Here is a 12,367-nt window from a genome sequence, read left to right as displayed (position 1 = left end):
TTAAAAGAAATAAAGAATTTGGATTAGCAGAGAGAAAGAGAGTGTTCCAGGTTGGAGAGAAGCAAGAAAAAGGCAGATATAGGAATAATCTTATGCTCTGTGAGGGTACTGATTATGTCATTCATTTTTATTTTTCCTTGTATCTGGAGCAGAGCTTGTATCTTGCAGGTGCTCAGTATTGAACTGAATTAAATCATAACAAGTGGTTCTTTCTACTGTCAGTTTCTATCACATCTGGGAATGCTATTTGTGTGTTCAGGAGATCACAGAGAATGATAGATGAATTCTAAAATCTTGAAAAGTAATTCCCTTCCCCTTTCATCTTCTTGCTTGTAGTACAGGACAGCAAAATACAGCTTCCAATTGTACAGCTGCGTAAAGTATGGGCTGAAGCAGTGCACTATGTGTCTGGGCTAAAAGAAGACTACAGCAGGCTCTTTCAGGGACAAAGAGCAGCAATGTAAGTGGATTCTGTTGTTTATAAGCACAATGCCATGTGTAGTCAAGAAACAATCTTGCCAGTTTTCAGTAATCAATATTCCATGTATTACTAATATATTGGGCCAATTCGAAATGTAATATTTTGATCAGACTTGTGGAATTTTTACTAACTGTCTGAAACCATCCAATTGCAATGGCTTGAGAGTAGTAGTTCCTGAACAATCCTAGTATAAGAACATTGTTTATCATAGAATATCACAGGCAGTAAGTCTTTAGAGACCAGATTCTAGAGATCAGCTATTTCTTGTAGATTGATAATATAAACTTAGGCTTTGGGCTTGTGGCAGTTTATGTTTTTAAATTTTTGTGCATGTTTCTGCATGCTGACGATATCCTTTATTCTTTATTTTTTTGCTATGGTTTAGGTTAAGTCTTCTTAGGTATAATGCTAACTTGACAAAAATGAAGAACACTTTGATCTCAGCATCGCAGCAACTGAAAGCTAAATTGGAGTTTTTTCACAAAAGCATTCAGCTTGACTTGGAGAGATATAGTGAGCAGATGACTTATGGAATATGTAAGTGTCTGGGTAATGTATTTGAAAGGAATGTCTAATCTCTTGAAGGCTTCTTTCTTTTGCCTTCTTGACTCATAGCCAGTTGTTTCATTCACATTAGAACAAGAGACAAGACAACTTAAATCATCACAAACCATGTTTGTTTTGAATGTCAGCTCTTTTTTTAAATCCCCTAGTTGACAACTTAGTTTTACAATTGGACTAAAATTATTTAGCTCCAGAAAAATACAGAAATAATTTAAGAATCTGAATTTAAAACCTCATTTTTTGGATACAAAATGTATCTGGAGTAATTTCTTAGCTAGTGCTGTAGACTGAATGTGTGTGTCCCCTCAAAATTCATATGTTGAAATTCTGACCCCCAAGGTGATGGTATTGAAAGCTGAGGCCTTCAGGAGGTGATTAATTAGGTCTTGAGAGTGGAGCACTCATGAATGAGATTAGTGCCCTTGTAAAAGAGGCCTGAATGAGATCCCTTACCCCTTCTGCCATGTGAGGACACAGTGAGAAGACATCAATGAAAAAGAAAGCAGGCCCTCACCAGACACCAAGCTTGGACTTCCCATACTCCAGAACTGTGAGAAATAAATTTCTGTTGTTTATATGCCACCCAGTCTATAGTGTTTTTTTTTTTTTTTTATAGCAGCCCAAATGGACAAACTACTTATCTTCCTGTAAACAACACAAATAATACCAAGGATGTTTCTTTCCAAGAAATATGTTTCTTTCCAAACCACCTACTATGGAGTCCTACTGTTGTTTATTGTACACAGTCTCCAAAGTTTTAGTATTTGGAACTTATCTCCCTTCAGATATACGAAGGAAATATAAAAAGCAGAGTTAAAATTCAAGTAGAGTGAAGGGGTCACCACCAGCATTTCTGTTTTCTTTCATGAAACAAATCCTTTTTCAGGAAACAAATATGGTTGTACGCTTGTCCTGAGCAAGGTATGTGTATCTCAGAATAAATGATCAACAGAGTCCAATTGGGTGAATACATTTACTCTTCAGAGCTGGTTCTATGATTGATGTTTTAGTTCTATTGATGTATTATGGGCATTCTGGTGAATGACCAAACATTATAATTATTTTATTAAATATATTTGACTTGTCAAAGGCATATTATAGAACTGTTAAAAAAGAATGAGGTAGATCTTTATGTGCTGATATTAAAAGATCACCTGGGTCTTTAATTGGCAGTGATGTTTTAAGTTGTGGAAAAAAAAGAAAAAAGTGTTTATAGATGGTTTCAGTTTTGAGGGATTAGGGTATGTCTATGTAACAAATAATCATAGTAGTAATATTCTTCGGGGTGCAAGGTAGACAGGAGGAAGAGTCTTTTCTTTTTATATGCTTTTATAGTATTTGCTTTTTTAAAAAATCATGTTCAAGTATTACTGTAAAAAAATTTTTTTTAAAGAGAAAACCATGTATTAGTTTCCTTGGCCTTCCATAAGAAAATATTGTAAGCTGGGTGGCTTAAAACAACAGAAATTTGGTGGCACTGCCATGATGGGTCTGAGGCGGCTGCCGTAGGTGCCAATGGAATGGCCACAGCGGCATGGTTTCTGCCTCTCTCAGAGCAGCCCCCAGCGGCTCCATGAGCCAGGGCACCCCTTACATCAGCAGCAAGATCAGCCTCATCTGCAAGGCGGAGATCGTCTATAAGGGCATCCTCTACACCATTGACACTGAACTCCACCATAGCCCTCGCCAAAGTTTGATTGTTTGGTACAGAAGATAGACCAACAGATCCTCCACCTTGAGACGAAGTCTTTGAATACATTATATTCCAAGGGATTGGTATTAAAGACCTTATTGTTTGTGAGCCACCAAAACCACAATGTTCTTTGCCTCAGGGCCCAGCTATGTTCAGTCTTTGCTAGACTCATCTACTTCATTCCAGTTAGTGGGTTCCTTTGGAACTTTTGGCAGGATGCTGACGTACAGTCAATTCAGTCCAAGTTCATTACTCAGGTAGCAGTTTGGTGGTGTTGGTGTTGCTGGAAGCTCCTTGACATCCTTTGGGACAGAAACATCAAATAGCGGTACCTTATCCCAAAGTAGTGCACTTGGTTCTGCCTTTACACAGGATACAAGATCTCTAAAAACAGTTAACTCAAGGTTGTTCAAGCCCTAGACCCTTTGAGAAAAAGCCCAACTATGGAACAAGCAGTACATACTGCCTCGGCTCACTTACCTGCTTCAGCACCATTGGGAGAAGGAGCCCTGTATCAACCAGGCCATTGCCATCTACCAGCCAAAAAGCAATAGAGAATCAAGAGCACAGCCAAACTGAAGTACATACACAAACTTTCAAGAAAATGAGCAACTCAGAAATGATAGCAAGAGACAAGTAACTGCAGGTGCTCCTTCAGCTCTAAGGAGAGGGTGTGGAGGTCATCAAGGTGGCAAGAGATTTGGTATTTGGCAAGATAGCCTAATGAAATTTGAGAAAGACTGACTTTGAAAGTGCAAATGAACAATTTAACAAGGAGGAGATTGACAAGAGAGTTTCATAATAAATTTAAGAAACAGCAGAAACCTGTAAATGGTGAAGATAAAGGAGACTCAGGAGTTGATACCCAAAACAATGAAGGAAATGTTGATGGAGAAGATCCACTTGGACCTAATTGCTATTATGACAAAACTAAATCCTTCCTTGGTAATATTTCTTGTGATGATAATAGAGAACGAAGACCAACCTGGGCTGAAGAAAGAAGATTAAATGCTGAAATATTTGGAATCCCACTTCGTCCAAACTGTGGCCGTGACAGATACAGAGGCAGATGAGGTCTGGGTTTTTGTGGTGGCAGAGGGCATGGTGGCAGCAGAGGTGGTACCTTCACCACCTCTCAAGGATTTCATGGTGGATTCAGGGGATGGCTTGGGGGCATAGAGTTTGCAGATTTTGAATACAGAAAAGACAACAAAGTTGCTGCATAATCTACAAATAAGTCTTAAATATAGTTAAATTTGGGCTAGCCAGTTAGCTCAGTTGGTTAGAGCACCACCTTGTAACACCAAGGTCAAGGGTTCGGATCCCCCTACTGGCCAGCTGCCAAAAACAAACCAAAAAACCCAAAAAATCTAAGTAAATGTAGGTGAATTTCTAGCTTTTCATGGTCCTGGAAATTGGTTTCAGTCTTTGTGAAGAATGAGGAAGTGGGGGATAATTGGGTGGGGGACACAGGGTATAATCGCAATTTGTAGTAATGGGCATGCTGCCAGTGAGGATCTGGCCATCACATTTGGGCATGAGTAGTGACAATCAGCTTTGTATCTCATGGATATTCATAACCAATAAAGAAAATGTACTATGCAGAAAAAAGAATGAAGTGAATTTGCTGTATATTTGTCACCAGCATTGGTTTTTGTTTATTTGTTTTTCAGCTTAATTTCAAATATACAGTGCAGTTACTTTTGGGGGGAGGAAGGCTCATCTTAAAAAATGATCATTAAATATATTTGAAATAACAGGGTGAAGTAATTTATCACGTATAGTTAAACTAAAGCAGTACTTCAGTGGGACGTAAGCATTTTTCATCACTGAAAGGGTTTTTCTTATCACTAAGTTGTATTTGGTAATTATTGCAAGTTGCCTGCAGAAAGGGCCATGATACTGTGTTTTGAGACACAGAAAGTTGTGTCTGCTGTGTGTGTGTCTATAACTATATCTTTCTCTCTTTTTTGAAATCCTTTATAATTTTGATTTTTTTTGGTGTCTGGCCGGTACAGGGATCAAACCCTGGACCTTGGTGCTGTCAGCACCCTGCTCAAACCAACTGAGCTAACCAACCAGCCCTTTTTTGAAATCCTTTAATGTAAGGTAGCTTATTTTGTCAATTAATTAGGGTGCTGGATGGTAAAGAATTTTGTCAGTCAACTGTGTACACACAGTAAATATTATTTCTTAGGCAAAGGTAACTTTTTATATAGTTGTAAAATTCCGTTATACTCCATTGCCAAAGAAACATTAAGAACTTTGCATAGCTGTATAAAAAGCAATTAACTTTTTAAAGGATAAACATTTTAAGGTCAGCAAAAAAAAAAAAACACCAAACTTTGTTGTCTCACAGTTCTGGAGGCTGAAAGTCCAAAATCAAGGTGTTGACAGGGCTAATTCCTCTGAAACCTGTTGGGGAGAATCCTTCTTGCCTCTTCCTATCTTCTTGTGGTTTGCCAACAATTCTTGGCATTCCTAGGCTCGCAGCTACAGCACTTTAATCTCTGTCTCAGTTGTCACATGGCATTCTCTCCTTGTATCTAAATCCCTGTGTCTTGTCTATTCTTTTTTTTTTTTGGCAGCTGTCCAATATGTCTTCTCTTATAAGGACACTAGTCATACTGGATTAAGGGTCCACCCTACTCCAGTATGAGTATTAATTACATCTGTAACAACTTTGTTTCCAAATAAGGCCACATTCTGAGGTATAGGGTAGGAGTTCAACATATCTTTTGGGGGGACACAGTTTAACCCATAACACATCTTTTATGTTGATATGGCAAGAAGGCAGTTACACCAGAAATTAAAGCTATAGTTACTCCTGAGATAACTGATTTTAACTTTTCTTTTTAAGCTTCAGAAAAAATGCTAAAAGCATGGAAAGAAATGGAAGAAAAGGCCATCCACTATGCTGAGGTAAAATCATTCTGTGTGCTTATTAATTCTTGATGTCTCCTTTAGAAATTGTCCTTGGTTTTGGAATATAAAGAGTATATTCCCAAATTTCAGACTAATATCTAGGAGATGCTTTGTGTAGATAGAGAGATGTACCATAGTAGATAAAAACTAGGGCTTTGGGCAAATTATTTAGCCTCACTGAGATTGAGTTTCCATATGGTATTGTGGGGACAGTACCTTTGCTAGTAGGGTTATAAAGATCAAATGGAAGTCAGTAATAAGTGGTAGTTATTGCTATTATCTTTTTTTAAAATTGCTATTTGTGATTGGTTTAGATAGGATGGCTGTACATTCTGGCTTACCTAGGACAGTCCTGGTTTATACCTGATATCTTGTCATAATTATCAATAGTTCTCCCCTTCACTTTCAAAATTATGCTGGTTTGGCCAGTAAATTATGTGGTCTCTCTAGGTATAGGTCATTCTCCAAATGGCAGATTCCTTCCTTATCTGCCCATGGTCCTAGATTTTACTCTCTTTGATACCAGTACTTACCCTAAGGAATGAGTGGGACAGTTGGTATCCTGGGGTGGGAAATCCAGCATCTTTATCTTTCTGTGTCCTTATTCAAAGCAGTTGGGAACAAGAGGCAATGGAAATCATAGAGCTGAGATGCAGGTAATACCAATGGTTTTGGTAGCCACTTTTTCTGTCTTGTTAGTGACACATCTACCTTTTTGATTCTTTAGAAGAAAAGCAAATCCCAGTAGATTACTGTTGTCTGGAGAGAAGCACAGGAATAAGTATGTTCCTATGTGAAAGATTAAGTGTCAGAATCTGAAAGATAAAAAGGCTTTAGCAAAATCAGTTTCATATTAAATTAGTTCTCTTACTACCAGCAAGTCATTAACTATCCTTAAGGTCTGAGTTTTGTTTCATTATTGTAAGTGGTAAGTCTGTCATTTCCTTTGTGTTTCCATCATATTTAGGTTGGTGTCATTGGATACCTGGAGGATCAGATTATGTCCTTGCACACTGAAATCATGGAGCTACAGAAGAGCCCCTATGGAAGACGCCAGGGTGACTTGATGGAATCTCTGTAAGGATGTACTTGTGTTGTTGGTCTTGATGTCTGTAATTTTTTGTAGCAGATTGTTCTTTCTGCTTACATCTGGCAAATGAAGCCTCTGCGTGGTTCTTCTCTATAGTTTTCTTTTCCCTAGATGTATTGGCATCATATTTAAAAAGAAAGCTTTTTCTTAATTATAGAAAATTTTGGAAATAACTCTTTGGGTTGACCTTCTTTGCTTTTTAAATCTTTTTCATGTGAATTTTAAGAATTTTCCAAGTATATCTAAGTTACAAACTATTTCCCTACTTACTATACTTCTAGTCCAAGGTATTGCCTCCTAAATGCCCTAAATGAGGTTAACTTCCCAAGTGTCTAGATTAGAAACTTCAGATTTTTTTTCTTTAGTCACAGGCCATAATTTTTGCCTGTTTAAGTGTTTCTTGTGCAAGGATGATATATTTGTAGTGGTAGATAAGTGCAGATATGAAGTATATTAAACTTTACATTTTAAGAACTTCTATAGTTCTTGCTTATTTCTGAATGAAATCCTCTGTAAAATATTCATTGACAATATGTAAAGCATCACTTAACAGGGATACATTCTAAGAAATGCATCATTAGGTAGTTTCATCATGCAAACATCATAGAGTATACTTACACAAACCTAGATGGTATACATCATAGAGTATACTTACACAAACCTACTACACACCTCCAGCTCCATTATAATCTTATGGGACCACTGTCACATATGTGGTCTGTCATTGATCAAAATGTCATTATGCAGCACATGACTATAACCAATATTGTTCATTTCAAGTTGTGGGTTACTGGAATCATTAAAATTACTGTCACATATAGAAGCATGTTTTCTCTTTTGTAGGGAACAGCGTGCCATTGATCTATATAAGCAGTTAAAGCACAGACCTTCAGGTAAGATGCTTCTATCACAATACTTGAAGGTATTTTAGAGAACTATCACTAGCTTAACACATTTGGGAGGTTATAAATTTTTAAATATTTAATTTTTAAAAAGGTGCAGAATAAATTCCAGTTTTGGTATTGCCATTGAGACATTTATAGTATAATAGCTTCAAGTTTATGAGAATTTAAGAGATTAGAAAGTGAGCTGGCCAATTAGCTCAGTTGGTTAGAGCACCACCTTGTAACACCAAGGTCAAGGGTTTGGGATCCTTATACCAGCAGGCATCCCCCCGCCCCCCAAAAATGAGGAAATTAGGTAGAAAAGTTTTTAAAAATGAACTGAAAGGACAAAATGGAAGAGAGAAAAAGGAACTCAAAGAAGGGGAAGCAAGGGCCGGCCCATGGCTCACTCGGTAGAGTGCGGTGCTGATAACACCAAGGCCACGGGTTCGGCTCCTATATAGGGATGGCCGGTTTGCTCACTGGCTGAGCGTGGTGCTGACAACACCAAGCCAAGGGTTGAGATCCCCTTACCGGTCATCTTTTAAAAAAAATAAAAAAAATAAAAAAAATAAAAAAGAAGGGGAAGCAAGACAATGTATGGAAAAATGGGAAAAAATCTATCTCTGCTTACAATTAGAGAGTTTGGAAAGATTTAATGCAGTGGGTTATATATATTAGAAGGAAGGCCCATTTCAAGGGCCAGGCAGTTTACCTTGAAAATGATGCTTTCATCTGCAATGGTCACTGATTGCTTGTTTCATTGGCAAAACAATTCCTGTTGAATATCTGCTAAATATAGATCATCATCTGATGGAAAGAGTGCTAGATTGAGAATCAGAAGGCTTGAATTCTAGATTGGGTACTTTACTGACTAAGCAACCTTAAGCAAATTTTCCTGTATCTCATTTTCCCCTCCTGCAAAGTTGGGTTGAAACCTAGCTTTCCTAACTCAGTGAGTATGTTGTAGCAATGTGGATGTTGTAGCCTTAGATGTTTGTAAAAATGCTTTGAAAACTATAAAGTATTATGTATCTGCAAGATACTATCATTTAGTTAAAAATTTATTTGTTCTGAAGGGTCACGGAAGAAATAAAAAGTGAAGCTTCAGCCCTAATATGTAATATACTTAAATTGTAAAAAAATGATATGTTTTACATTTTAAAATTTGCAAACTCATAGCAACACATGCAAATTAATATACATATGAAACTGTATTTTAAAAATAACATTATTATGTCTTACTCCGGTTTTTATTGTAGTACAATTTAAGTTTATTTCTACAAACATATAAGACAGGCCCCTAACCGTGACGGGGGGCGGGGGTGGTCAGTGAAGGTTAGAGGAGGTTTCTTGCAAGAGATGACATCTGAGTTGAACCTTAAGATAAGTAGCAGTAGCTAGGTGAAATGAGGTGGGCTCTCATATATATATGAGTATAAATATGTAAAGACATGTACATGTAGCACTTAGCATGTTTGAGGAAATGAAGTATGAATGCAATGTAGTGTTTTAGAAGGAGAGAGAGAGATGACTGGATCATAAAGGATTTGGTATGTCATGGTGAAAAGTTTGAATTTCATCACGATGACAAAGAGAAACCCTAAACAGTTTAAATCAGGGGAATGGCATGATCAGATCAGCATTTTAGAAACGCTGCTCTGGTGGCATTGTGGATAATGGGTTAAAGTGTGGCTAGGTTAGAGATAGGGCATCACTTACGAAGTTGTTGGAATAACTATAGCTTAGTACAGGGTGAGCTACTAACTAAGGCAGAGAGCCTGAACTGTGGCTGTGAGGTGAAGAAACAGTAAGGGCAACAGAGATATTTAGAAGATAGAACTGATAGTGTTGGATGATAGATTGAATATGGATGGCTGGGGGTTAGGTGGGGAGTCATGGATACCTCCCAAGTTTCTGGCTAGGGTAGCTGAGTACATGGCAGGACCATTCATCATGATAGGAAATACAGGAAGAATGACAGACTTGATGCGAAAAGAAGATGAATTCATTTTTGTACATGTTGATATTGAGGTGTCAGTAGGACATTCGATTGGACATGTCTAATACATAGTTTTACATATGTATGTATGTGCATGTATATATAAAAACACACAATATATATACACATACATATGTATATAGATTTAGTAGGGAGGTCTGGGGTAGATAGCTGTTTTGAAAGTAATCAGCCATAGGAGTGAAGAGATCATCCTGAAAAGGCAGGATGAGTAAGAAAGCCAAGTTTGGAATCCTAGGAATACCAACATGTACAAAGTGGGTAGAAGCAGAGGAGCCTGCAAAGAAGATTGAGAAATGGCCAGAAATTGTAGAGGGAATGGTATGCTAGAAATGGGATAGAGTTTCAAGGAGAAAGTGATCAGTTGGGTGAAATACTGCAGAGGTGTGGATAATGAAAGTGATAAACAGTGAAAATATTTACTGGACTTAGCAGTTGGGACATCACTGGTGCCCTTGTAATATATAATGGCCTTCTGAGAATAGAAGCCAGACTAGTGGGCTTACGAGGGAATGGGACAGGAGGAAATAGAGAAGTTAAGCCTAGACCAGCAGTTCTCAAAGTGTGGCTCATGGACCTCTGAGGATCCCTGAAACTTTTTCAAAGTATGAGGTCAAAGCCATTTTGGTAATACTAAGATGTTATTTGCCTTTTTCACCATGTTGACATTTTCACTGATGGTATAAAAGCATTGGTGTGTAAAATGGCTTTCACCTTTCACCTTAGTATGAATAAAGGCATTAGCACCAGACTATGCTAATAGTCATTATATTTTTCACCACCATGCATCAATAATTTTTTTTAAATGTCAGTTTCATTTAAGAATGTCCTTGATAAAGCAGTACAAAATATAATTTTATTTAAATCTCAACTTTTGAGTATATGTCTTTTTAACATTCCATGTGATGAAATGGGAAGTACTCATAAAGTGTTTCTGCTATATAGTGAAGTATGATGGTTGTCTTAAGGAAAACCACTTCAGTAATTGTTCACATTGCTAGTTGACTGGCTTCTTTCATGGAACACATTTTTACTTGAAAGATTCAGCTTTGCATGTGCAGCAAATATTTTCTCAGTAATTAAGTGAAAATAAAAAGTAAAGTTTGCTTGTTACTTTAAGGAAAAACAGTATTTGTTGTCAATGGTAAAATTGCATGGTTCAGGCCAAAAAATTAGAATTTTAGAAAACTTGTATCCACCAACTGGAATTTGTCAGTGCTGTGGATTGATTGAATTGAGTCTCCAAAGTTCATATATTAGAAGCTTAATTCCCACTGTAACTGTTGAGTGTGGAAAATCCTATTATAGTAATTAAAAGGTGGGACCTCGAGAAGGTGATCAGATTGTAGGACCACGCTGTAGTGAATGAATTAACAATGGCGGTCGAAGGTGTGGTTCTGAAGGCTGTAAAAGAAGAGCACGAGAGGTTAGTCTCTTTCTGCTCTGCCATTTTCTGCCATGTGAGACCTCTGCATTGCTGTAAAGCCACCACCAAAGAAAACTCTCACCAGATGTGTTCCCTGGACTTTGGACTTCTTAGCCTCTGAAACTGTAAGCAGAAAATTTCATTTTCTTACGAATTACCCAATTCCATGGATTTTGTTATAAGCAACAGAAACAGCTTCTTAATACTTAAAGACTTTTCTGATGAGATCAGTGGTGATATTAAAAAGATTTGTAAAAATGTAAAACAATGCCAGTTTTTTCACTAAAATTTATTTCTTTTTGAAAATATAGGTTTTTTTTTTTTTTGGTGGCTGGCTGGTATAGGAAACCTTGACCTTGGTGTTATAAGGCTACACTCTAACCAACTGAGCTAACCAGCCAGTCCTGAAAATATAGTTATTTTTAATAAAAATATGTTAATAGGCAATGGGTTTATTTTTAAATGAATTAAACATAAATATTTTAAAATTTGTTTTAATTCCTGAGAAACCCTTTAGGGTTCTCAAGAATTTTTGAGTGTACAGGGGTCCTGAGACCAAAAAGTTTGAGAACTGCTTATCTAGACTATTCTTTTCAGAGCTTGGTTTTTAAAGAAAGAAGAGAGGTGAGTAACTAAAAATGAGACATAGGCTCAAGGAAGGTCAGTTTTCTGAAGGAAGACTTAAGCATATTTGTATGCTTGGGGCCAAAAGCCTGTGGAGAGGGAGGTCCTTGAGCAAGTTGAAAAGTTGGCTCCAGAGAATAATAGTTGGAAGGATTAGCCTTGATTCCACTGATATTAGAGGGAAAATTAGTGTACTTTTGTGGGAATAGGAGTTGGAAGGTCAGGATCTTGCTGCCTTATGACTTCCTCTTCTGAAGTGGGAAGTGAGGTTAACTGTAAAGGAAGAGGATTTGAAGTGTACTGAAGACTTTTAAAAGCCAGTGCGTGAAATGGAAGATGTTGCTGACCCAGAACATATATTAAAAATCCAGAGCAGAAGTGAAAATCTGAATTAGAGACAACAGAGTGAATGGTAATACAATTTTTTTTTTTCCTTTTTTGTCTTTTCTCGTGACCGGCAACGGATCGCAACCCTCAGTGTCACGCCCGTACCGGACCGGGACCGGCAACGGGATTGCAACCCTCGGTGTTGCGCCCGCACCTCGCTCAGCCAGTGAGCGGCCGGTCTGTATGTGGGATCCGAACCCTCGGCGGGAGCGCCGCCGCGCTCCCAAGCGGCACACTGTAGCAGTGCACCACTGGGCCGGCCCGTAAAGAGTA

At 37.7% G+C, this 12,367-nt stretch overlaps 1 protein-coding gene and 1 pseudogene across 1 annotated transcript in view; both read left to right on the top strand.

The window, feature by feature from the left end:
- CHUK (conserved helix-loop-helix ubiquitous kinase) overlaps positions 1–12,367 on the top strand; it is a 35,511-nt gene that overhangs the window by 19,342 nt on the left and 3,802 nt on the right. Inside the window, exons 11-15 of the mRNA XM_008570599.1 lie at positions 337–460; positions 867–1,018; positions 5,599–5,660; positions 6,631–6,740; positions 7,597–7,646. Coding sequence (XP_008568821.1) covers positions 337–460; positions 867–1,018; positions 5,599–5,660; positions 6,631–6,740; positions 7,597–7,646 — 498 coding nt within the window. The remainder of the gene's footprint in view (positions 1–336; positions 461–866; positions 1,019–5,598; positions 5,661–6,630; positions 6,741–7,596; positions 7,647–12,367) is intronic.
- Positions 2,619–3,964, top strand: LOC103588797 (annotated as a pseudogene).

This window comes from Galeopterus variegatus, unplaced genomic scaffold (genome assembly GCF_000696425.1).
Source record: "Galeopterus variegatus unplaced genomic scaffold, G_variegatus-3.0.2 Scaffold619, whole genome shotgun sequence".
In the NCBI taxonomy this organism is placed as follows: domain Eukaryota; kingdom Metazoa; phylum Chordata; class Mammalia; order Dermoptera; family Cynocephalidae; genus Galeopterus; species Galeopterus variegatus.
The sequence above is the reverse complement of the archived record's forward strand: the minus strand, read 5'-3'. Positions and strand labels throughout refer to the sequence as shown.